The sequence below is a fragment of the Phalangium opilio genome, unplaced genomic scaffold, assembly GCF_054372755.1.
Source record: "Phalangium opilio isolate 3A_F unplaced genomic scaffold, DU_Popi_V2 ptg000042l_1, whole genome shotgun sequence".
NCBI lineage: Eukaryota > Metazoa > Arthropoda > Arachnida > Opiliones > Phalangiidae > Phalangium > Phalangium opilio.
Window position 1 is genome coordinate 5,271,502 of NW_028324166.1, and position 27,926 is coordinate 5,299,427.

General features: G+C 37.9%; 2 protein-coding genes across 2 annotated transcripts; both read left to right on the forward strand.

Annotated features, from left to right (window-relative positions):
- Window positions 1-1,969: 1,969 nt before the first annotated feature.
- LOC149678618 (uncharacterized) lies at window positions 1,970-17,950 on the forward strand. Its single transcript, XM_089837188.1, has 3 exons — window positions 1,970-2,359; window positions 16,658-16,792; window positions 17,236-17,950. Exons 2-3 carry the CDS (start codon window positions 16,673-16,675, stop codon window positions 17,620-17,622), a joined length of 507 nt encoding a protein of 168 aa, XP_089693314.1. The 5' UTR covers window positions 1,970-2,359; window positions 16,658-16,672; the 3' UTR covers window positions 17,623-17,950.
- Window positions 17,951-21,203: 3,253 nt separating this feature from the next.
- Window positions 21,204-26,921, forward strand: LOC149678619 (uncharacterized). Its single transcript, XM_089835907.1, has one exon. The coding sequence runs from the start codon at window positions 21,204-21,206 to the stop codon at window positions 26,919-26,921; it is 5,718 nt and encodes a 1,905-aa protein (XP_089692033.1).
- Window positions 26,922-27,926: the final 1,005 nt, after the last annotated feature.

The window sequence follows — 27,926 nt, forward strand, 5'->3', positions numbered from 1 at the left end:
CATTATAAGGATCAACGAGGAGAAACTAGCTGCATTATAAGGATCAACGAGGAGAAACTAGCTGCATTATAAGGATCAACGAGGAGAAACTAGCTGCATTATAAGGATCAACGAGGAGAAACTAGCTGCATTATAAGGATCAACGAGGAGAAACTAGCTGCATTATAAGGATCGACGAGGAGAAACTAGCTGCATTATAAGGATCAACGAGGAGAAACTAGCTGCATTATAAGGATCAACGAGGAGAAACTAGCTGCATTATAAGGATCAACGAGGAGAAACTAGCTGCATTATAAGGATCAACGAGGAGAAACTAGCTGCATTATAAGGATCACGAAGAGAAACTATATTGTAAGATCATGAGGAGGAAATAGCTCAAAGAAATAGGACGAGGAACATTATATGGTGTTAATATTGTTAGTGTAAATTGAATTATACAAAAATTAACTATTTCAAACCGAGGTAAGTGATAGGATGGTGTGACATCACGTGAAGACGTCAATCTTAGTAGCTTTATACGAGAGGTCAAGGCAAGTCTTTCAGATAGAATGCCGTGTACCGTTCGGAGGGTCATTAAACTAAGCGACTGCCTATTATACTCAGAGTAAGACACGTTTCTGTACCATCGTGAAAAATGGTTTGTTTCTCAAAAGGATTCTCAGAAATTGCTATATTAGCCGATACATTAGTGTAAAAAAAATCGACCACTTCCAAAAATTGCTCCCACATATGTTTCCAAGTGTCCTAAATAATTATTCAAGATAATTATCGTTTCGATACAAGCAAGGCGAGTTTGACGTCCATCTTCTATAATCTAGAAAGATAAAAGCTTTTAAACAAAATCTTTGACAAAGAAATCAGGGCCATGCATTACAAAGGGGAATGGTTATTACAATATTTCCTAGGAAAGATAACTCGCTTCAGAAAGAGAGGCGTCGTAGATTAACGGCACTTCGCGAATGTTCTAATTTGACAAAAAGGTTTGGTTCTTTTTTTATTTCATTCGAATTTCCCTTACAACTAATTCGCGGTAAAAAAAGTGCATCAAGGCACCGCGGCTGTTCTAGAATTTAACAGGAATTTTCGGGTCCTCTTCCCGCGTAAGGTACGCCTACCCAACTGAATTTGTTATTATTATATAGGATATGACACGCCCATTTTGTAGGGTGAAGCTACCAGCCCCCGAGGCTACTACCGTAATACACTAAACAAGTAGGACGTACAGTGATTATTAATTCACATCAGAAAATATTAACTACTAGCCCGGGTGTTTTAGGAACTGGAAAAATTCCCTGTCAATGTTAAAACTGAACGCTAAATAGTCTTTAAGATCAGTTCTAAATCGGCATGAAGCTTTTTTGACAATAAAACTATGTTTAATTGTTTCTATTCATGAAGCTAAAATGTTACGGGTTTGCGAAGGGACTGTTTTTGAAGGCATCCAAGGGTGGCTAAAAAATTTTCGAAATAAGTCACAGGCACCACGTGACGTCAATATCAAAGACTCCACATGGAATGGGACTGAACACCTACTCCTTGTTTTTAACCGAATTTGCAGTGCCAACTTCAAATAATGTTTACTGGCAAGCCGATGTCCACTTTACAGACCCTTTAACAGGCTTAATGGCTAGGGGTTTGCGGATCCAACCTTGAGGAATTCAACAAAATCAGTACTAAAACCATCCCTTGTGTTACTGATATGAACCATGTAGTTTGGCCCAATTCGCATAAAGAATAAGGATATTTCTTAAGTTTTGTAGCAACATTTTCATTACTCCTTCACTTCCGACATTTACGCAAAATATTAAACTGGCGATGCCCCGAATTTTATTAGTTTTTACTGAAATTCTGCTTAGTCGTAAGGGATGAAGCTGAAAAGTTGACGTCGGAATAGAGATCTCTATCGAAGTACAATAACGTCACCGCGGGATCAAAAGGAGAGCTTGGAAAAGAAGAGGAGACTGATTATCGAGAGAGACTGAGGTAGAGAGAGAATCAGTGTGGCTTTCTTTGCCGCTTGACATCGGGGTGTAAAGGGGGATGCCGACTTTACGGGGGTGGACAAAAGACTTAAATAGTCGGAACAATCGCCTTTGCAACAAGTCTAAGCAACAGTTCCGCTCGTGAAAGAATTAGAGCGCGCTCGTCTCCAATTTTTTGCAACTGTGCACTTTGTTGTACTCGATATTTTCTATTAGTTTAATTTGTACTAAGTTTCATAGCTACATATTGCCACAATTACTGGACTGATTATTGTTTTCGAATTTTTGAACAACTTTTACAAACGAAGTTTTGAGATTTCAACTTCGGAAGAAATTCAATCTGTTATTGTGAGCTTCACGTTTCATTTGGAAAAGAGGTACGTTAAAATTTTTATTGAATTCAGGTTAAATACAAAAATTAAGGGTTTTATCGATTGCTTTATTAATTACAAATTCAGGATTATGTTAAAAATTACATAAATTTAGATTTCTTCGATACCTTAAAACTTGCAACTCCGAAGACTCGAGAAAAGCATTGTAATCCTGCTTGCAAAATTTTAGTGGCATGCTCTATAAACTGTGAATTTATTTGAAAGTTTTGTGATAAAAAATTCATTTTCTTATTTTGTTTAATATAAGACAAGTAATTTTCGTATTTTTTAACGGAACAAGGTTATCGTTGATATTTTCTATCTATTTCGATTTTTAAATCCATTCAGTGATATTTTCTGTTTGTTTCACCATAAACATATATCTTATAGTTAGAAGAATAATCGATATAAATTACTTCCCTTCACACTCCCTTAAATATAATATTTCAAAGGTTAAAAAAATTTATTGGATTTCAGTTTTAAGTTTTGGTCGCTGCATAAAAAGTGTATTTTGGAACAGTATTTTCTTTATGGTTATACCATATTGTTTTTCTATTCGCAAATTTATTTTATCTTATAACATTTATATTTATATATATATTTATCAGGGTTCAAATTAAAAAAACCCAGTCCAAAAAGCCCACGGGTTATATTGGGCTTTACCCACCGTAAGAAGCACACTTTAATAAAACCCATCACTAACATCTTCAGTTTTGAATGCTAGAATAATTTCTTTTTAGAGATAGTTCAAGATTTGTTGTTTCAACTGCAAAAGTACTATTTAGTAATATTTATTATTTTTTATGAAACATTGAGCAGTTACTTTTGAATGACAATTTCTGCCATGCATGCAACTACTAAAGATGAAAAAACCCCAAAAACACAATAAAACCGGGTTTTTGTAACCCTGATATATGTGATACCAACTGATTCACTGGATAATGATTGGTTACCTACAACGTTTTGAGTGAAACTTATGAACTGTAGATGTTCGCCTAGAAATACTTTTCAACAAACCACGAAGGCCTTTGAAAAATTATTTGAAATTTAAGTATGTTTCTAAGCATAGTCAACTGACCACAATATCCCAAAATAAAATGTGTAAAAGATCATATGCTCTACTCTAAAATACACTGAGCAATAAATAAGATATTAACTCCTAATTACTTATTGTGGAAAGCTAAAATATAACCTATAAAAGACTACTAAGTTTTGCCCAACCTTGACCATAAATACTGGACAAAATACGGAGAGTAGGGAACAACGGCAATGGACTCTTTTGATCAGTCAGTTAACCTTAGCATAGTACTTCAATTTATAAAAACAGGAGCAGATGACAAAGGAGTCTCGGAAGCTAGCTTCCATAATGTAGAGGGCAATGGGAACCGCATACGTCACGGTTATTAACCACCTCTAGTTGAAAATTTAGCTATATTTTCCAACCAATATCGTGGCTGCAAAGTCTCGAAAGGAGATCTGGGAAATCGCGTCTGGAGCCTCTCTTTAAAGATACGTATCGTCTGCTTATAATTGGCCTAGGCTTAACGAGTATTAGAACGGCGTTTAAGTCTTTTTTGGGACTAAAATTTATAATGAACAGCCCAGCGAGTAACGTATGTGCACTATTAAAAAACTAAAATGTGTTTCAGTGCCAAATTGTTCTAAATTTCTTCTTGAATTAATTGATAGCTACAAGAAGTTGGGAAAAGAAATCACTCACGATCTTTTAAAACCCAAAAAGTAAGAGATAGTCAGTGATTTCGTTCTCCAACCTCTTGTAGCGATCAATTAATTCAAGAAGAAATTTAGAAAAATTTGGCCCTAAAACACATATATAGCATTGGGTTTCGGCACCTTGCTTTTATCTTTTGAAAACCCGAATCCAATCACTCCAGTGGACACAAATTTTTAATTAAGCCTTGGCTTACCTGGCTTTTGACGTGTTTCTACGCTATAGTTTGGACGTACTTTAACTATTTAGTAGGTTTAAAGTCACAAAATGTAGTCTTATCTTTTAACTTAACACCAACGGTTACAGCTGTGTGAATAAAGTGAAGAATATTGTGTATATTTATGTCGCGAACGGATAAGACGAACCTCAGTAGATGCAGTAGATAGATACCGTTAGTCCATTATTACAAAAAAAAATTCCCAGCAGCCTTTGGTGCCAGATATAATCAACCAAAAGCATCGTCTGCTATTCTGTCTGATAGCGCCTCTATGTTAAACGATACCACTACAGCTGTGACGTACGCGGGTCCCATTGCCCTCTACATTGTGGAAGCTAGCGTCCGAGACTCCTTTGTCATCTGCTCCTGATGAAAAATATTAGCAGAAAGTCATTTTAAATGGAGAAATAACACTGTCCTTTGCTACAGCTCATTTTATAAAAGTTATTCAATTTGGGTGCAGTAAGGTTTTATCATCCTTTCATTATCGGGTTTTTTTTTTCTATTCTAAACATAACCGAGGGAACTATGCCATCGATCAACAGGTGTACTAAATATACTTAGAGAGTAAAATGTCTCTCTTAACGGACTAGGGCGCCCAATTTACTTCGCTCGTAACTTTTACGACCTTTACTTCTCCCTCTAAAAGTTTGGCATTTAGCGACGTTTGTTTTATGGAAATCCCTCGGTTTTTATGCTCAGGCACAAGTGACTCGCGAACTACGGTTATAAAGTAACTATAGCTTCGTTGTAAATGTTTGTTGTCACAAATTTTAACCTTCTCGTATCATAAACCCAAGGGAGAGCGTGAAAGGGGAAAGTTCATTCTGTTTGCAAATTAAGGACGAAAAATTATTAGTATGAGTAGCATAACTACTCACGAGTTTGTAACATATCATGCTAAGCACAACGCTGAATATAGATCTACTGCTAGATAAGTTATAGCTCTGGTAGTTATTGCAGTAACGACGTTGCACAGCAACCTAGCAGCGTGGGTAATAGGGTGGTGGCACAGAACAAATGACGAGTTTAATAATTGCCTGGTCCCGCTTAAAAATAATATCGGAGGAGGGGTCAATGGTCCACAGGACCACAAAGAAAAGAAGAATTTTTCAAAAAATTTCTGGATTCTTGAATTTTTGAAACTTGGCGTTTTTAAGTTTAATTAGGTACCAGAGTTTTTTTCTTAATTATCCACTTCTTAAGCTTAGCAGACGACGTACCCACTGCCCTGGTCAATGGTCATGGACCAGTTTATTTATTCCAGGCCAGGGGGTCGCTAGCCCAATGTACAGTTTAAAAAAATCCTTTTTCCCAACCCTGAAACCTAGTTACTACCGTTTTCGGAGGTGCAATGCTGCCAGACACTTTTCCCCAGTATTTTTTAACTGATTATTGTCTGCTATTCTCTCCGTTTTGAAAGGTTACACTTTTCCGTCTGGGAAATAAGGATATTTTTTAAACTTGTCCTTTGGACCAGTGACCCCCTAGTGTCTGAAGTAATAAACTGGCCTCCGGACTGGTCCCAGCCTTTGTTCTCCTATAGATTTGCAATTAATAAACTGGTCCCGAGGACCAGTAACCCCCACGTCTTGAATAAAAAAAACTAGTCCAAGCAATTAATAAACTGGTTTTGGACCTGCAGAGGAAGTGTGCAATTTCCCAGACAGACACTTTTATTTTGTGTCGAACTTCAATTGGCTTTATTTTAATAACTATTTAAATAAATTTTACACCACAATTTCGAAACGTGGAAGAAAATAGCAGGGAGAAATGACAATATTAGTGTTTCTTTGACTGCCATTTTATTCGTATTGCTATCTTTTACTATTCCGATTTTATTGTTTGCTTTACGATTAGGTAAATTATTAATTTATATTTCTCTTTATTTATTCTGTACGTTTCCGTGTTATAAATTCAACGCTTCGTTATTTTCATTCACCGCTTCTGCCTTTTTATTTTGTTTGCTTTCGCGATTTAGGATTTGCGATAATTAATTCAAAAATACTAGGCCTACAACAAAGTCGCAGGCAACAGATAGTAAAACAAGTTGGGAAACCAAAATAAACCTCTCCGAGTCGAGACGCAATTAGGAGGCTTTTCTTAGATAATTAAATAAATATAATTGATATTAATATTTTAATAGTCATTAATTTACCTTAATTATAGTTATATCGTTTTAAATATGGCTATTGTTTACGTTTGAATTTAAGCGTATGCCTCTTTAACAATTTTTGGAAAATTAGAGTATATTTGGCGATTGATTCACAACTATAAGAAAAGCCGCCATTGCGTGAACATTTGGTGGAAACCCTGCCACCTGGAGGCTAGACGTTTCTCGTAACCCTAGCAGATCGCCGCGTAAATCTTAATCCTAACGATGATAATGGAGTAGAAACCACATATTGCTTTCTGCGAACACGTTTGCTCCGATTTGCCAACTGCGAACGCGATTACAGACATACAGACACGTCCAGTGTAATATCTCTCCGTGACCTCATCATCACTCGGAGAGGAAAAAATATCATCAAACAATGGAAGACCGTTACGGCGTTTAAGAATTTTAGTGACATATTTGCAAGGAGGATGTATAAGAGGGGAGACTCGTTTTAGAAAGAGGGAGAGATAGAAAAACGAGGCGGTGGCGCGCAACTTCGACGCGCAAGTCGTTGCTAAAGGTGCGAGTCACGAGATCGTTGTTCGAAAAGAGAGATATTATATTATAAACAAGCTCGTGAGGCTAGAGCAAGGAGGCTAAAACGCATACGCGACTCGAGAATGTAACCTCCCTTGCCGTGAGGGAGTAGCATTAACCATGGTAACCGTTTTAGGAACTGGGGACTACGTCTCCTCTCTTATACATTCTCCTTGATATCTGGGAGCTATTTTCCAAGACAGCCATGGATTAGAAAATCTTGAAAGCTTTGTCATAACTATACCTTTACTTCTATCATTAAATTTTCTGATTCTAAAACTAATAAAAATTTTGGAAAATAATTCCTTTTTATAAATCTCTCAACGCTACTTCCGTTATGGTTTCTATAAGTTTTTCTAAGGGTGAAAAAATATGAGTGCGGCTTTGTTATTAAGAGGCAGGCCCTAAGACTTAATTAGCGAAATTAATTAAATCTGGCAAGAAATGTAGAAGTGGATAATTATAAGTTAATAGTGCCCCCGTCAACCAAACTTTTGTAAAAAAAAAGACATTTGCAACGTTAATCCCCATTGAGGGGCCAACCACAATGCGTAATCAGTATACACGGCTGTACCGTTTGACTGAACTAAATGTATAACGCGTAATCTTTCAAATTAATTATTCGTAATCAGTAATCGATGTACAGAGACTATGATAGTGATTACCCTCTCGATACCCATTTCTAGTAATGGCTGTTCACACATTTTGGTGCGAAAGTGTCTATAGCAAAAAATATTGCTCTGATACCAATTGTATTTGAGACAAATCAGAACAGCGGGATTTTATCTCGGTTGGGGTTTAGTTTAAACAAATGCCACTAGATGCTCCCATAGTCGATGGGGAGAGTTGACTGGCCTGCTAATCTTGGCAAAGGCTTTAGTTTTAGCTCGGCCCTCGTTTACGATTTCGAGTTGTGATTGGTTCCTGCCTTAGTCAAGCTAAAATTGGTGTGTAATAAATGAGCCAGCATGTCAGGGCCACTACAAGAGTCGATATAGCTCTAAATCGTGGACCATGACGTTGCGATCAATTTAAACTTTGATTTCGACAATTCTTAATGCAAATTCGAACCCAATCTCATCAAGTAATTTATTTATTGCACATTTTGAACCATTTCTCATTGCAAACTTCGTTGCAGTTACGCAAACAGAGATTATATTATATCACCTACTTATTTATCTTCAATAGCTCAACAAGTGGTAGACAAATATTCAACGGTCATTAAATTTCCGAAATGAACTGTTTCCGGTGAATAATTTAAATGAGATAAAATTAGATTATTTAGTGTTGCCATTTAAAACCTATTTAAAAATGCAAGGCAATCCAAATGAACTAAATCGAGTTAAGTCAATTTGAAAACAAAGCTTTTAGCTTTCAGTTGAATTCCATTATGCATGAAAATCGATGACAATGGATCTTGTTTTGAGTTAAATATCTGTCGTAATATTCAACAAAATTCCACTGAGAGAAAGGCTTTTCCATGGTGAATTGCGAAATCCCAAATTTCAGAATCTGTTTTTCTAACTTCTGGATTGTCAATAGGGTAATATCTTTTATAATGGGATCAAATTTTCTTAAAGGAAGGATGAAATAGTTAATGAAGTCCCTATCGATTGTTCTACTCATTATAAGTTTTATGGGCGTGAATGTACTGCAATGGCTTTGAGAGAACACCAACTTCTTAGAAATCCAAGGGAACTTCCTTGAAGTTGGATGGCTTTGGGAATATTGTCCCTTAAATGAACCGGAGTCGGGACTGAGTAGAAATATTTTTATATCTAAAACCATAAATTTATAAGATATGTTCCATAAGTTTATTACTGGTCACTTGAGAGCTGACATGAAGTGACGTAGGTGAAACGTCATAGATTCTTGTATAGCGACGCCTGGTGAGGCGCTGTCAAAGGCAGGCTTAGTACAGACTAAATAAATATGAAGATGGACTGCAAAACCGAGTGTAGTCAATTCTCGTGTCGTTCTCGCTAGAGACTTACTAAGAGTTATCTTAGTAAGCCTCTTGCATTACGAAGTTTATGTACTGTCATACTTATAAAACACGCTAATACGGAGGCTGGTTGGATTGGGTTATGGTTTGATTCAGTTGGCTTTTGGATGGCGTTGACATTTATGGTTTTGAAATGAAGTTGGTATCACTGAAAGCCAGCTTTAAATTATAGAACAGTGTTTGGGTGGCATCTTGCATCATATCTTCGGGGTATACATTATTCCAGTAGGCCAATGGGAGTGGACAGCATCCCAAGACACAAATTTTATCGTCTAGTTTTTGAAATTCATGGAGCATAGCCCACTCGATCACGCAGTGCTTTATGCTCGATCAAAAGAAGCCTACTCAAACAATTAGATTGCAATGTTCAAGCACGACCGCATAATTAAGGAAGTAAAGGCCAAAGGAGGCGAATTTTAAACAAAGTTTTAAGGAAATGGACTTGAAGGCGGTTCTTTGAAAATTCAGTTTGAGTATCATAGGTCAAGAGGTTTTTGAGTTTGTGGAATCCAACATACAATTAGAACGAAATTTATGTCGAAATTTCGGTCAATTTGTGTTCTACTGCATATAATTTTTCGTACTTTACTTCAGTACTCGAGTTTGTATTTTCTATTGTTTACCATTGAAAAACTTCGCAAGGTTTATCACAATGTTCATTCTGAAATTAAGGAACTTTAACAAATAGACGAAACTGAAACAGTTAGTCATATGCCAATGTTGAAGTCTTGTTCACCCTTTTCTAATTTTTCGAATTTGGCTTCAGTACTTGACTTAATATTTTTTTAATCTCATGTTTACCACTGATTGGATAGCTTAGCAAGGTTTATCACAGTTTTTTTCTATAACTAACATTAACTAGTACCCGAAATGTTCAATTCGTGTTCATTTGCTTCAAATATTTCGAATTTGGCTTCATTACTTGAGTAGCTATAATTTCATGTTCACCACTGATTGAGTAACTTCGCAGAGTTTATCACAGTGTTCATTCTATAAAGAACATAAACAAGAACCTGAAATGTTCAATTCGTGTTCACCTGCTTCAAAGTTTTCGAATTTGACTTTGATACTTGAATTCCTATTATTTTTGTCTTCCACTGACTGAATAACTTTGCAAGGCTTATCACAGTGTTCATTTTATAAAGTATATTAACAAGTATCCGAAATTAGAAAAGTTTGTTCAATAACCGTTGAATACCAATGCAAATTCCTCCCCCGTCAAGAAACATGTTCATAACATAAACAATTTTCGGAAATCGCATTAGCCTAATTATTGTTCATTGAACTGCACTTCATTAGGTTGAGAGGCTTCGAAGTTAATATTATAATATCAGAAAAGGGGTGCAAGAGCAAAAGCAAAAGGCGTTGTCCGGAAAAAAGAACTAGGAAGCTGGTTGATGTTAGAATGCTAACAGAGGCAAATCCTTATAGGGTTAAATTGACAATTTCCGAAAAGTATTTTTCTAACTACAAGCTTTTATGAATGAAAGATGAGATATTCTAATTTTTCCTTTCAAATATTATGCTGAAAATGAATGGGGCGTTTTGTTTTCGTAAAAACTAATTCTAATTTACATAAGGCCGGGTGATATCCAAAGTTTTTAAAAGGCAATTCAGAAAAAGAGGTTAATGAAAACTTCCGTATGCTGTTTACGAAGCTTTCTCGATAGCGTTTTTAGGCGACCAATCTCCTAAGATTTTTAAGATGTTCGGGGGCGTTAGAATATTTGGTGATCTTATTTTTCCATAACTATTATCATAAGTTTATAAGTGGTGTTCTTTCCATAAGTATGACATTACCTATACTTCGTAATGCTAGAGACTTACAGCTCGAGCTAGTTCAAGAACAACAAGCGAGAATCGACTACATATGGTTTTGCAGGACTTCCATCTTCCTATTTAGTCTGTACCAAGAAGCGATATCTAGTTTACTAGGGAGAAGGTATAAGATGCCTAAGTATCGGTGTCCCAGTCCTCCTTTCAAAGTACAAGGGGGGAGTAAAAGGAGACCGGGCTATTTCGCCTCTCCTCAGTCTGAAAATACGTGACTTCAGTCATTCGCGTCGCGCTGACGCGAGCTTTCAAGAACCAATGAGTTGCTGGTTGTAGTTTAGAGGCGGGGATTAACTACGGACTTACGTTTGGACTGGAGATAAAGCTAGAAATGTGGCGTATTTACACCTTCTCCCTAGTAGACTAGATATTACTTCTTTGTCTATACTAAGCCATTAACAGTCCCTCACCATGCAGACGTAGCTTTACGATAATCTATGACCTACCCCATTCGCTTCATGACAAGCTCCAGTTTGTAACCAGTGAAAAACTTATGGAACATATCTTATAAACTTATGCTATTACTGAACTTTGGAAACAAATCTTTCGGGGCATTATTTCACTACTAATTAACGCTGAATTTATTCCAACAAAATGAGAAAATATTTTTCTTAATTTATGAGAAATATTTAAAATTCAAATATCATCGTACTGATAAAAGAAGGTAAATCCAAAACCCATATAAGATACGAGATAGTTTAAAATAGAATTTGTCGTAGAGGTTTCCAAAACACACTACTCCCAGTTCCTTGTAATTGAATTTATTGATTCTTGGAAATCCATTACTTTTTAAGTAACTTCTTCAATTTTTAATTTAATTAAAGTTTCTTAGGAAATAATAGTCAGTTGCTCGATTACGTTTAATTTCATTAAGTAAAGCCTTTGTAAATCTTAATTTAAAAATAGAAGTTATTCAGTTCAAATAAAAGTAGCCCCCAGGCTTGATGGATTGTGTAATCCCAGGAAACCTGAAAGTTGTATCATTCTTATACGAGAAAAGGAATCCTACGCGTAGTAAATATTTAACGTTGAAAATGTTAATGCTAGAATGAATTCATACTTAAAAATGCTTTGACGACTTCAATAAATATGTTGTAACTTGTTTGTATCGCACACAGTATTTAAACAGTTAATTTTCAAGGGAGTGCCGAGTTTTAAATTTTGCCCATGGTCAGAGAAAAAAAAAACTAACTTCTGTCACACTCAGGTTTCGAGGGAACGTTGAAAGTCATAATTTTTGCCTCCTGCTCCTTGTGGAAGGGAAGAGATGGGAATCCATAATACGTTAATATTCATACATATCCATGGTTGACATAGATATTTAAAGGGTCTGTAAAGAGCGTCTGGAGATGGGTAAAAATAATTTGAAAACGTTATAGGCACTTGACATGTGGAAGAAAGGCGTATTTCAAGGAAGCTTAGTTTTATTTCGAAAACTAGCACTTCGGGGAATTGGTGCTGATATCTCGCGAAGAACAATTAAAAAATAGGTGTAAAGTCCCACTCCATGTGGAGTCTTTGTATGCGTGACGCTGACTGTGAATCATTTCAAATAATTTTTACCCACTAGTTGATGCCTACTTTACCGTTAATATAAGGTTATAACTGAAGGTGATCGTTCATAATGTTTCATTAACATCAAATTAATTGATATTTAGTTGCTTAATTTCGCGAATTAATCAACTAGAGACCACAAATATAACGCCATTCCGCGTAAAGCGATACGTGAAATCAGAAGTTAACGACTTCTATCCTCTGAAGTACAAGACTGAAGCTTTCAATAGTCACCCCTCCCCCTGTTGGTATAAATTGCTAACTGCATTCGTAAAAGGCAGCCAAAATTTCCCTACACTCTACCATACCCATACCACCAAATATTTCAAGTTTATTAGAAAATCAGGCTGTTCTTGGATATTTTCTCATTTGCTAACTCACGTCCTTGTGGTTACGACCCTTGGACAGAGTCTTTTCCTTGTCGTGGTGTGGGGGCACAGCCATCAAGTCCCTCGTTTGCAGTCACTGGAATGTGTAACATCCCCATACTGTATTTCATACTTGGTGGTTGCGAATTAAGACTCGCCCGTCTCGCCCCTAAGTACTACTGTACGCGGGGGCCACGGGTACATTATCGAGGTCGTATGGCACTGCTGTGCTCTCTGGGTGTCTTTCTCACCTTCTAGAGCCTTCTGCTGCCTTAACCTCTCGCTCAGTCTTGAACGCAGGGGTGTTTATCCTATATGATATCACCCCTTGTTCAAAACTCCCACTGAGCGTATAGTCAAGTTAAGATTGGAAAGGCAGCGCCATAATGGTAATCCGGTGTGCGCGCTTTACAAATCTACAGACATTCATTTGCTAACTCAAATCACAAGCTAAAAGTTTTCATAGTTCCGCACGGATCTGCTAAAATTATACCTTAGCTCGAGAAGCGAAATCACCTTAGATTGAGTGTAGTCGAAACTATTGAACAAGTTTCTAATTTGATCCGAGTCTTATACTTCCCTTGATAGGCGACATAAACTTCTGAATAAATTGATTTTTTTTCTTACACGCTCTTAGTTATTCAGTACGTTAACTGTAAGAGCTTCCGGGATATGCCTGACACAGAGCTAATAATGGTGGAACCCTTGACGCTTTAGATTGGATGCTGATATACCCCTAAGCATGGTTAATACAGAATAATAGTAATAGAAATTATTCACCTCAATCAAATAAATAATGGCTAGATTTGGCTCAGCGAGTAAGGTAGCTCGAAATTATATCAGTGTGAGTGAAACATTCTGCCAGACGAAATTGCTAAACACTTAGTAGTGTTTCATAAGCAACGTATAAGTTTTATAATCCGCGTCGATCTTCATAAATGGTTACCAGAAAAGTACATTTGAACAGATTCCATTTGGCATTTTGTAAACCGTTTCACTATAATTTCTTCAACTTAGAATATTTAAACGCCCATAGACCCCATAACAACATCTGATTAAAGGTAAGGGGAAGGGCTAGAAACTTTGTTAAACCTCCAGCTCCTCCTTCCTTCGCATCTAATTCGTTATTTCCAATTTATATGACTTTTTGGAAAATTCAGTTGCGGTACGCATAGGTCGCTAGCTGATTCGATATCACGTGATTTCTAAGCTCAAAAAAAATATGCCAGACTTCATGGTGACGGTTTCGACACCTCCGCCTCCTTAACGCAAGCAAAAAGGTTCAGAAAATGGCCTTCTAAAGATTTCAAGTTGAAAAAATCTCTGTATTCCTAACTACACTGATTATAGCGTAGATCAACGACACACCGAATAAATTCACTAGACCTAGTAGTTCCGTTGCATAACGTTTTTTATGGGGGTAACCAAAGGTTTTCTTATCCACTTTGGAAATCCACATTCTGTGATAGAATGATTTATTCCCAGTCTAATAAATAAGCTTGCCTTTTGGCGGTTGGATCAACCATTCTACGTTAACCCTGTTCTACGCCAAAGCTCCAATCAATCTCTATACGTCCAAGTTAGTTATATTAAAAGGCTATGTTAGCTGACAAGTATCCGGCAATGTAGGCACTTGGTTGTCACGCGTTTCTAGATAGGTCTAATGGAGATATACCACACACCTGAGGAGACTTAAGCGCAACCATATTAAATTCCGTTCCCATTTGGCCAAATTGTTTTTCATTTCGGTTAAGTTCAGGGCTAAAAGAGTTTCGCTTGACAGAAACCAGGCTGAGAAATAATAATATTTTAAACTGGATATGCGGCCAGTACAGCCCGAGCACATTAGTTTGAAAATTTGCACATCGGCCATTTAAAATGGTTAATCTTGGAAAATTTTATTTAATTAAGTGGCCACATGGCCAGTAGACCCCGAAAATTTTAATTTTAAACTGGCCCAGCAAGTTTTCAAAGTGGGCACTGGCCCAGGGTCACCGCCTTATTTCCAGCCTGATGTAAAATCACTTAGTGATCACATCACTGTGACGCACGTTACCTTTTTCTGGCTAAGGTGGCAGCCGGTTCAATCCAAAAACCCGAAATGCCTTAATTAGATCAGATTACTAATCTTATCCAAAGAGGTTAAAATGTGTGGACGTATTGTCATTACCTTTTCAAGCAAAGGTCAACCTAGGTCCAGAACATCTACTTTTTAAACATCTTAGCTAAAACTGCCTGTGATTGCGCGAGATCTCGACTTGCATCATTTGTTACGTTCATAGGGTAGGAATTACCACATGCAAAGGTGGGAAACCCGAGACTTTTAATTATAATATATATATGCTTTGTGCAATACCTAGAAGTCTTATATATAAGTTTAAACACATATAAATTTACCTGTACATGAACTTTTCAATTGCATTACATTATTTTCAATCACTTTAGTGTTTTCCATTTATTTCCTGAATTCTATCAAATCATAGTTCAAGTTTCATTTAAAATTAAAAACACACAAAAAAAGAAACTTTATACTATCTTTCATAATTCGATTAGTTTTGAAGATTACTTTCCAAAAATAGCAAAAAATAAAAGAACTTGAGATCGTCAGAAATTTATAGGCCTAATTCTTTCAGAGTTTAACATAGGTTAATGTTGCTGCTTTTAACAAACATGGTTCCTGAAATTGAGTTGCACCTTATATTATATCTATTCTTCTCTTAATTCACGATGTGGTGCGAAGACCAGATATCAGCAGGGACAGACTGTAATAGGAAATTCTTCAAAGCAAGGGCCCTTAAAGTGGCTCGGCTTGGTAAAAGCTAGAACCAATTGGACATAGTCCATTGGGTCCGATTGGTTCCTGCCTTTCGTAAGGTAAAGTTCGTGTCCAGAAGATTAGCCGCCTGTTACTTTAAGGGTATAGGTGAAAACGCAAAGTACATTGCTCCTTTTATGCGCATCTGTTGCAATTCCATCTACTTGCAATTATGGAAGTTACAGTCGTCTCATTGCACTATTAGTCATTAGTCATTGTAAACGCGAATAAAGAGTTCCAGACAATTTAGTGACGTAAAAGGTCTAAATCACTCTAGTGAAACGGACAAACGAGAGTTCATAAATGAGGAAAACACTCCTTCGCAAACATATCCTCAGATTAGTTTTGGAGCACAATAGTTTTTTTCTTTGAAACTTGACACCTTACTTTTTCCAGTCGAAAGATAGCGTTACCCGTACGAAACGTTCAATGTCAGACTGTATCAGACTTAGATAATGATAGAGTGTTTTCGCTGTGTATTACTCAGCCGTACTTTTAGCTGCAGTGACATTCTATATTGATATACTAAGAAAAAAACGTGGTTCTTCTTTCGTAATTGCTTTTTACAGTGGGTTTTCTTACTTCAGTTGTAATAGTTACATAAGCAAGTATTGAAAATCATTACATCATATGCATTAAAAATCAGCACGAACAATACAGACATTCACATTTGTAGGAACGTTCGTGGTGCGGTTTTTGTGACCTATGGGAATTTTAGCTTTCCTTTTTAATGATTTGTTATATTTCCCTCCTAATATCATGTTCACAGTATTTCAACCAATAAGAGGGCAGAGAAAGATGCGCACGCACACCGGAAGATTAGGGGAAACCTTTAAGCCAGAACATCAACACTCCAACCAAGCCTTCTACTCCCCCTCTTTATACTCTCTTTGGTCCCATAGACACAAAACACGTAAGGAAAGAATTTCTTTCAGAAGCACTTGAACACACCCATGGACGCGATACCATTTTGTTAGGGAAATGGAAGGGCAACTCCGTTTTTATGAATACAATAATGAAGCTTTGGATGTTACTCTGTGACAAGAATATTGTTTTAAATTATTTATTATTGATTTTCATTTTAGGTTTTAACTTCAAAAATGTCTTTCTCGTACACCCTGAGAAGATCGAGTCGCTTTGGGAACAGTATATGTCCACAATTCCTCGCCTACTCAACCTTAATTTTGACGGTTCTAGCAATGTTGGTGCAAGCTTACGAAGTAAGTTGCAAAATACTAAAACAACACAAACTAGTTCTCAACCGACTACCTTGCAAGTGTGAACATAGCTTAACTTATTAGTGTTACTAATTGGGATTTTGTAAGGTAAAAGCTCTCAGAGCGTTGCTTACAGACAGAGAGACAGTTAATATGAGTCTTTCTCATTATAAGATAGGTCCCATAAGTTTGTCACTGGTTACTGAGAGCTTGTCATGAAGTGACTTAGAAACGTCACAGATTCTCCTAAAGCGAGGCACTGTCAAAGGCTTAGCACAGACTAGATTGGAAGACTGACTACAAAACCGCGTGTAGACAATTCCCGTTTGTCGTTCTCGAACTAGCTCTCAGTAAGTCTCTAGCATTATGAAGTATAGGAAGTGTCAAACTTATGGAGCATATCTTATAAACTTATGTAATAGCGTATTAACCCAATTTGTTTACAGAACGATGGCATGCCATCTAGACCAAATTCAATGTCCGTTGACGACGAATATGACGGACACGTTCAAGAAAACTATTCAAATGACAGCGAAGAAAATGACAGCAAGGACATCAACGACACCCCTTACGTCAACAAGCGATTTTTCCGCGAAGAAGGACTACGATACCCGCTTATTTACCGAAAAGGCCGCATCCCTATTCGTCGCGTCATGAGCAAGAAAGCGCTCGGTCTCTTCACGAGATGGCGTGGGGGTACTCCTTACACTAGCGGAGCTGGTCTCCAAGATGCGGGCTCCGAAGATGTTTTGGGCGCACGTGATATCGTCAGCGCCGTGTCCAGGGCTGGTGGTGGAAGGCCAATAGGTCAACCTTTACGGTGGGGAAAATAAAGCAGCTACACTCCGACTGCTTATGATATTTCGTAATCATTCAAAATCAACGTTTACGAAATAATTTCAGTCTGTATATTATACCCAACCCAAAGAAGCAAATTAATGACAATTTTAAAAAATATTTTGTTTAAAATTATCTAAATCTTGTCTTAAGAAACTAATTTTTCACTAACAATATTAACTAAATCTTTCCCTTAAACTAATTAATTTACCGATTAAATAACAATCTTTATAAATATAGCCTTCCTATAGTAGTGGTGTCGGTATCGGTATTTGTTGATTATTTTTTAATTGTAAATAAAATAAAAATGTCTTAATTCCACCAAACTTTCTCAGTTTTACTTTTTAAAGTTGTCGATTTGTTAAGTACATCCATAAGCCTCTAATACTCTTTGCTGTGGAGGCCAATGATATCATCACAAGGTAATAATTAAACAAGAGAGAGAACAGATACTTCTTTTCACCACAGACTTGTTCAGAAACCTGCGACGTACAGTTCTCATAGATACCCAATCGAACTTGCCCAAGAAGTCAGAAAATTTATTAAAACTCCGCCACGACCGAGACGCAACATCGTTTTCAGAACAGAGCATAATTAAATCATCCTCTTTAAGTTTCCATCTAAAGATCTTTGGTGGAACACTTCCAGACCCTTTACGTCAGTGCTCCAAGAGATCAGCCCTAAAATTCCACGAGAGGTTTTTTCGTGGTTTAGTGAAATATAATTGGTGACCCGATTCCCTCATTATTTTAATTTTACTTATTTGGCTAATAAGCGTAAATATGACCCATTCCCCATTTCTTTTCCCGAAAAATGGACTTTGACATAATTTTTACTTTTTTAGCCCATTATATTAAAAAACAGGGCAAAAGAGTATCAAGTTTCCTACATACTTTTTTTAAGTAATAGACGATTTTTTTGTGTAGACGATTTTGGGGGAACTAATGCCTCGAATGCAATCGAGGAGAGCTTTTCGCTGTAGACGCCACATAAAACGAAAAGAAACGACCCTTTACACGAACAAAAGAATTGGAGAAGAGCTTTATTTAGGTCAAAGGTTTATGGAAAAATGTACTCTATCGTGGCGTTTCAAATGTTAATTCTTGGTTCGTTAATTCTGCTACTTTAGAAGCCTATTAACGCATGTTCCCCGTGCTACGGTCGTGAAGCTAATCATACGCTATTCGTAGGGTAAAGGAGGTTTCTTACACTGTTTCAATGATGTATACTTTTTGTTTCTATCTATGAACCTTTGGTCATAGCAAATGTCCTACAGACACTGTACTTAGGAAAGTATTGTAGGGTTTAGCCTTTCGGTTTTGTATCCCTTATCTGCAACATCTGTGGTTATTTTACATTCTGAATATTTAATGTTGTAGTTGACAATATCGCAATTGCAAATAAGGCCCTTATGTCAAAGTTCACAGACCCCATGGTTAATCAACTGTTTTGTGCTTGATTGCTTTGATAAGTTTGTATAATCAGTTTAGAGATTAAATGAACAAATTAATTTGGGAAACTGTCATGAATTATTTGCAAAATGACTTCCGCTGTGGTTCACTTCACAGGACGCTCAGCAGGCAGAAAAGGATTGAAAGGCGTAAAATACATTGTTTGACTTGACATTGTTACATATTACTGTTTGCTAAGCTCTTTTGTACTGGAAAATTCGTAAGCATTGAGGCTCGAAACGGAGATTACCAAATGCTCCGTTGATACAAGTCTTCTTTTCAACAAAATGTTTCTACCTACATGTGATTTTTGAATTACTGATGCTTAAATTTTTGGCACACCACTCGAATAGTCAGCAAGTAGTTTGTCCTTGAAATTCGGGTTTAACTAAATACTACTTCTTTTTACACATTAGTTCTGATAACCTACGTTAGCACATTGCTTTACCAAAAATTACAGAGCAACTTCAAGCAAGACACCATGAGGTTTAAAATTGCACTACAATTGTCCATCGTATAATTGCTACTGCGCAGTTTTTGTTCATGTCCCGTTTAAAATAACGCGTTCAACTTTATACCATAAACGCCTCGAAAATCATGAACTAACAGATAACGCTAAATACTGTAATTATGAATTATTATTTGCGAATGTCAATCAAAGAGGAAATCGAGAAAACCCTACGCTTTTTTTGGGAACGCTTTTAAGTATGATGGTTCATAATAATAAAATATGAAACTTACTTTTGAAAAGGTCACATCTGAGGAAACATCACTCGTATTGAGAAGGGACATACACACTACTTGTTCCGTAGTTTTACAAGTATCCTTAAGAAAAACTAAAGTCGTCGTGAACGTAAACTCACTCTGTTCAAACACGATGTACGCCCCTCGACCTACTGATTTTTTTTTTTTATTAAGTAAAGTCTGGGCCTTTCGGGACGGTGGTCCGCTGGCCCGCGACCTACTGATACTGTTAAGAAATGGTGCATATAATTCACGCGAAATAATTAATTTGTAACTTTGTAAATTTAATGTCAAAATCCTTTGTTAAAACCATTCTGAAAATTACTTTGTAAACATGTATTCAAAACTTAAAAAATAAGAGAAAACAAAATTCCCAATCCCTTACAAGCCAACCCCAAAACCAGTTCAAACTTTTCCTAAAACGCCAAGACCCCTTCAAAACCACCCCCAACGTAAAACTCCAAATTTTCCCCAAAACCCCTGATAAACATCATTGACGTCATGGGCCAAAAAGCGGTACCCCAAACTTTTCAAAACCACGCCCGCACCTCGCCTGCGAAGCAAAGGTGAAAGCCCCCGTAAGACGATGACGTCAATGATGCCTTCTATAAAGGCTTGGCGTGAAAGGGAAAGTTTCATTCATTCCTTTTCGTAGCTCTCTGACCAAAGGGTCTCCACCTTATAGTACCCTTATAATTTTTAGAAACTACCAACTCCCTAGTAAAACTTTAAATAATTTTTTAGTGTAATAAAATAACTTTTTTTGAAATACAACTCAAGTTTCCACCTCCTTTGCACTATTAAATTCAAGTCCACCAAGTTCAACCAAATATCTACCAACTGTTTCAGTCCGGTCGGTAGATCACCAAGCAATTAAAAGCTCTCCCAACCCAGCGCTATTCTTCATGGTGCCGTAAGACCCGGGATTAAAACCGGAACCTTTAAACGAACTCCTCGGTATGTAAATCGAACTTTTACTCCTCGTAATTTAATGCGATCCACCTCGGTATTCAAACCGGAAATTCGAACTTTTACTCCTCGTAACTCCTCGGTATTTAAACCGGATCTTAAATGAACTCGTAAATTAATACGGACTTCCTCGGTATTTAAACCCGATCTTAATTGAACTTCCTCGGTAATTAAACCGGACTTCCTCGGTAATTAAACCGGACTTCCTCGGTAATTAAACCGGACTTCCTCGGTAATTAAACCGGACTTCCTCGGTAATTAAACCGGACTTCCTCGGTAATTAAACCGGACTTCCTCGGTAATTAAACCGGACTTCCTCGGTAATTAAACCGGACTTCCTCGGTAATTAAACCGGACTTCCTCGGTAATTAAACCGGACCTCCTCGGTAATTAAACCGGACTTCCTCGCGTAAATGCCAGATCCCGAAAACGAATGCAATACCTCTGGATCACACCAAACAACCACCACCAACTCCTCTGGAAGCGAGCAGACCAGGCGGACTACACAAACCTCCAAAAACGCCGCGAATTCTGCCACTAACATGGCTAACACTAAACCAACGGATCCAGTCAGAGAGACGAAACTTGCCCGCGCCTCCCAAAAAAGCGCGAGAAACGCCGCCACCAGAAAAATAAACGCGCTTAAAAGCCTGCTAAAGGGAGCATGCATCGACGCGGAAGAAGTGGAAGACGCTATTGCCATGCTTATCCAAAGGGAAGATGACGTCATAGTCGCGGACGCCAAAGTACTAAGCCTGATTACGGACGATGATGAGATGGAAACCGAATCAGATGCCACCATTGCCTTCCGTGAGGAAATTTCGGAATTAAAGCTAAAGGCCGAAAGAGCTGCCCGAAAGGCCCACCAAACCAACGGAACTTCTTCAACCTCCAACTATAGTGGATCGACGCAGATCAACGGAGTCAACGCCACACCAAACCAGCCACCCGCCAGTGTACCCAGAAACAACTCCAAGCTGCCGGAGATAAAAATTCCAACATTCTCAGGAGACCACGCGAAATGGAACTGTTTCTGGTCAAGGTTTAACGCGGTCATCGAAAAACAACAAGGCATCTCAAAGGTAGAAAAGCTCATTTATTTAACGGGATTTTTAGAAGGCGAGGCCCTTCAGGCCATCGACGGATTTGACGAAGTAGACAGTTCTTACGATGAAGCGGTTAAAATTCTTAAAAAACGGTACGATAAAAATGACATGGCAGTCCATCTCCATTATAAGAAATTAAAAGAAATTCAGCCGGTTGCAAATTCAAACAATGTAAAGGCCCTCCGTACCCTTTTAGATAATTGCGAGGTTAGCATTAGAAGCCTTAAGAGTTTAGGAATAGATCCAACCGTAAAAGCCGAAGGGTTTTGTCCAAATATTCTAGCCTGTTTACCTAACGATATAAGGACCGCCTACTGTGCTCAGAGAAAACCATCCACAAATGGATCGGTTTGGGACCCCGACGAATTAGTAGAATTTCTAAGGGGACAAGTGGAGAGTAGAGAAATGGCCGAATTGTTAGTTGACGGTCAGAGAACAATGCCCTTAGTCAGCCCCATAAATTCAGAAAAGATTCCAGATAGGTTTAGAAATAGATCAAGGTACGAACATAATTATAACAATCCTAGAAGACCGTCAGCTGCCCAGTTAGCCACCGGAGTAAATAAAGCTCCTAAAAACCAGGAATTTACTTACTGTATATTCTGCAAAAACGATACCCATAAAACCCTAAATTGTGCCAATTATACCATGGAACAAAAAAGAATAATAATTAGGGATAGCGGAAGATGTTACATCTGCCTTCGCAATAACCACGACGCTCAAAGGTGTACATCTAGATTTAGAAATTGCAAAACATGCGGTAGAATGCATCATTTCGCCGTATGTGAACAAAACCCCTCTCACAAAAGGTCAACCAATCAAGCCCAAACCCAATTAGTGGCGCAAGTCCAAAGCCAAAACGCCTACCAAATCCAAAATCAGGGCCAGAACCAAGTCCAATATTTAGTTCCCGTGCAAAACCAAAGTCAGGAAAACAACCACGCCCAAACGCACGTAAAATACCAAGACCAAAATCCAGTAGAAAACCTAACTATGGCCTTGGCGCCAATTAAAACCTGCAGCCAAAATGTACTACTCCAACGAGCTATAGCCCTAGCTAAACATCCCTCCCAACCAAATAACTCTAGAATAGCTAAGTGTTTCCTAGACGGGGGGAGCCAAGGTAGTTTTATAAAGGAAGAACTTGCCACGAAATTAAACCTACCTATCGTGGGGGACCAAGAATTAGATGTTTTTAGTTTCGGAAACAAAGATCCCCACCAAGAAAAACATAAGAGAGTAAGGGTCACCTTAGAGAATAAACAAAACCCAAATGAAACAGTAGAAATCATTTGTATTGTCCAAAGGTTCTTAACATACGACTTTTCTAAATCCAATGATTCAGAAATTCAAGAAATCCTGAAAACCAAGGGGATAAGTTTAGCTTGTGAACCCGCCTTAGAAATTGAGTCAGAGCAACCTGATATTGATATCCTAATAGGAGCTGATTTTTATTGGGAAATCGTCAGCGGGAGAACAGAAAGAATAGGACCCCGCACAGTAGCGCTAGAGACCAAATTAGGTTGGTGCCTAAGTGGACCAGAAAAGAGCTCAACCTTAGCTAAATCCAACCAATCTGTAACTTCCATGTTAATTAGCTTAGGGGAAAAACGAGTAAATCAAACCTTAAAAACATTCTTTGATTTAGAAACCCTCGGTATTGATAGCTCAGAAATCAAGGAAAATCCCAATGACCTAGCCTTAACCACTTTTTTTGAGGATATTACGTTTGACGATACCCAAGGTCGTTACGTAGTGAAATTTCCATGGAAGCTTAGCAAAGAAGCATTACCAGACAACCAAGCTGTAGCCATGAAAAGAGCCCAAAGTTTAGAAAAGAAATTCCAAAGAGACCCCAGCTACTATGAACGCTATAGGGCCGTGATTAAAGAACAATTAGAACTAGGCATAGCAGAAGTAGTACCCCAAGACCAATTAACTATCTCAAAACCAGGCATGTATTACATGCCACACCAGGGTGTAGAAAGGGAAAATGTCCAAACAACCAAAACACGTGTCGTTTTAGACGGCTCATCACATGCCTATGGGAAACCCTCCCTAAATGACTGCCTACTACCAGGTCCCAATTTAACTCCAAACCTCCTATTAATTCTTGCCCGATTTCGAAATAACCAAATAGCAATAGTGGCAGATATTGAAAAAGCATTTCTGCAAATAGCTTTGGATGAGGAAGATAAAGACTCTGTAAGGTTTATCTGGTTCCAGGAGGAAAAGGATAGTATTAAAATAGGCCATTACATAACCCTAAGAATGACGAGAGTACCCTTTGGGGTAACCTCAAGTCCCTTTCTGTTAGGCTGTACCATTAAATACCACATCCAGCAAGCCACAGACCTACCAGATCTAACCAGACATATACTAAACAATGACCTTTTTGTCGACGACCTCACCACCTCAGTAGAAAATGTAGACCAAGGTTATGAAGTATCCCTTAGTGCCGCGAAATTAATGAAGGAAGCCGGGATGAGATTTAGAAAATGGGGTACTAACTCCCAGGATTTAAGAGATAGATGGACAAAGCATGATAACCAAGGGAGCCCAAATTTATTCGAACAAAATACTGAGACCATAGAAAATAAAGTATTGGGTGTAAATTGGGACCCTAATTCGGACATGTTAACATTTAACCTCTCCAATCTAATCAAAACCAGTCAGGTTATGAAATTTACCAAACGCCAGGTGCTTAGTTTCATCGCGCAAATTTTCGATCCCTTAGGCCTACTATGCCCATTCACAATTAGGGCAAAAATGTTATTACAATTGTTATGGGAAACCAAGGAAAATTGGGATACAGAGCTTCCCCAAGAGACCAAGGGTATTTTCGAAACATGGGTAAATGAATTACCTCTCCTACACCACCTCAAAATCCAAAGAAACTACTATTTCAAAGCCACAAACGAAATAGCAGAAATTGAGCTCCATTGTTTCTCCGATGCGAGTTTAAAAGCCTACGCCACCTGTGTTTATGTTAGGTATAAAACAATAGCCAACCAAATAGGAACATATCTAGTCACCGCTAAGTCGAGAGTAACCCCTCTAAAAAACCAAGACCCTAGTTTAGATTTAAAACTTCCCAAGCTAGAACTAATGGGTTGCCTATTAGGAGCTAGGCTTACAAACAACATTAGACAAGTTTTCACCAAAAACCTAGTGGGAATATTTTATTGGACCGACTCTACAATAGCCTTAGCATGGGTCACCGGCGATTCCACCCAATGGAAGCCCTTTATATCAAACCGGGTTTGCGAAATCCAAAAACTAACCAAAGGGGAAATGTGGTTCCACGTCCCCGGAAAGGATAACCCTGCTGATTTTCCTACCCGAGGCATGAAAGCCGAAGACATGAAAAACAATAGTAAATGGTGGGAAGGACCCTCGTGGTTAAAAGAACCTAAACAAAATTGGCCAAATTCGCGTAAACCCTCTGAAAAGGATTTAGAACCCGTAGCAAGCGAAAGAAGGAAACTAACCCTAGCTATAAATATAACCAAACCCCTAGGGATCCACACCTTAATTGATTTATCAAAACACTACCACCTTAATAAGGTATTAAGAATAACAGCCTATTTATTCCGAACCGCCCACAACTTCAGAAATCCAAACAAAATTACAGGCCCAGTTAGTGCGGAAGAATTACAAAAGGCAGAAATAGCTTGGATAAAATCAGTACAGACCTTAGAATTTGGACCTGAAATTAGACAATTAAAGAATGGAGAACCAATCCACCCCAACTCTAAGATAGCCCCTCTAAAACCAATCCTGAACGAAACTGGTATTTTGTGCGTCGGCGGACGGTTGGAAGAATCCAGTTTTTCCTACTCTGAAAAACATCCCATACTAATATCAAAGGGACATAGATTAGCTAAACTGCTTATAATTAGAAGCCATATCCAAATCCATCACGCAGGTATTAGTGATACAGTCACGCAGTTAAGAGAGAAATATTGGATACCCTCGGCGAGACAATTAGCACGCTCTGTAGTTAAAGATTGCGTCATATGTAAAAGGTTGAATGCGAAACCAGGTGATATGTCTACCGCTACACTACCAAAAGATAGACTGTCAGAATCCCCTCCCTTCTCAATTATGGGTATTGATTTCGCAGGCCCTTTAATAGTAAAAAACAAGTCCCAAGACCAAAAGTGCTACATTTGTTTAGCAACTTGTGCCATTACTCGAGCTATCCACTTGGAACTCGTTCCGTCGCTAAATACCAATGACTTCCTATTAGCCTTTAGAAGGATAATAGCTAGGAGAGGCGTGCCAGAAATAGTCTACACAGACAACGCCAAAACATTCAAAAAGGCCAATTCAGATATCAGAACAATTTGGCAAAACCTAAAGCTTGACCAATTAAAAGAATTCTTCGGTAATAAAGGGATAAAATGGAAATTTATAGTAGAAAGAGCCGCGTGGCAAGGAGGAATATGGGAAAGACTAGTACGCTCTACAAAAAATATCCTTAAAAAATGTCTAGGTAGAGCCTCGTTAAATTATACCGAATTAGAGACCATCTTAATTGAGACAGAAGCAATAATTAACAGTAGACCTATTACATATATTTATAATGATTTAAGAGAACCAATGCCCCTCGCGCCCGCTGAATTTCTTATTGGGCGCAGAATTACGTCACTGCCGCCATTGACATTTGCCAAAAACCAAGTAATTCCAATGTCACGTCAAGAAATGACCAAAAGACTCAAATATCGCGAAGCCACAATAGAAAAAATATGGAATCGCTGGAGACGCGAGTACGTTATGGAACTTCGTTCCGCTCACCATTCAAAACTCGCTAAAAACGAAGCCGCGTTTAAAGTCGGAGACGTCGTACTCATACACGACGAAAAGATTCCACGTCACATGTGGAATATCGGCCTCATCCAAGAAGTAATACTCGGTCGTGATAAAAAAGTGCGGTCTTGTGTAGTAAGAACTAAAAACAATAATAACATTAAACGTGCCGTACAACACTTGTGCAACCTTGAAATCAGCGATTCCGCGTAAATTGTGCCCTTGGTAATACTTCGTATTACCGGGGGGAGTGTTAAGAAATGGTGCATATAATTCACGCGAAATAATTAATTTGTAACTTTGTAAATTTAATGTCAAAATCCTTTGTTAAAACCATTCTGAAAATTACTTTGTAAACATGTATTCAAAACTTAAAAAATAAGAGAAAACAAAATTCCCAATCCCTTACAAGCCAACCCCAAAACCAGTTCAAACTTTTCCTAAAACGCCAAGACCCCTTCAAAACCACCCCCAACGTAAAACTCCAAATTTTCCCCAAAACCCCTGATAAACATCATTGACGTCATGGGCCAAAAAGCGGTACCCCAAACTTTTCAAAACCACGCCCGCACCTCGCCTGCGAAGCAAAGGTGAAAGCCCCCGTAAGACGATGACGTCAATGATGCCTTCTATAAAGGCTTGGCGTGAAAGGGAAAGTTTCATTCATTCCTTTTCGTAGCTCTCTGACCAAAGGGTCTCCACCTTATAGTACCCTTATAATTTTTAGAAACTACCAACTCCCTAGTAAAACTTTAAATAATTTTTTAGTGTAATAAAATAACTTTTTTTGAAATACAACTCAAGTTTCCACCTCCTTTGCACTATTAAATTCAAGTCCACCAAGTCCATCCTAATATCTACCAACTGTTTCAGTCCGGTCGGTAGATTACCAAGCAATTAAAAGCTCTCCCAACCCAGCGCTATTCTTCAGATACTGACTGACCACCTCGAAAACGTAAAAAAAATCTTTGCGCCTAAAAAACCCGAAAAATACATAGACTATTTAAGAAGGCCTATTATGAGGTCACCCTTAGAGAATAGACAATACCAAATTATGGATAACTCGTAGACCAAATTAATTTATTTTCCGTTTTTAACTATAGGCTGCGTTCAGTAACACTCATCAGGAAAAACATCGATGTTTGGGAAAATGAAATCGGTGTTCTTTTGACGTCATGATGACGTTGCAGTTGCTGAACGGCGCAATTTTGTGTAATC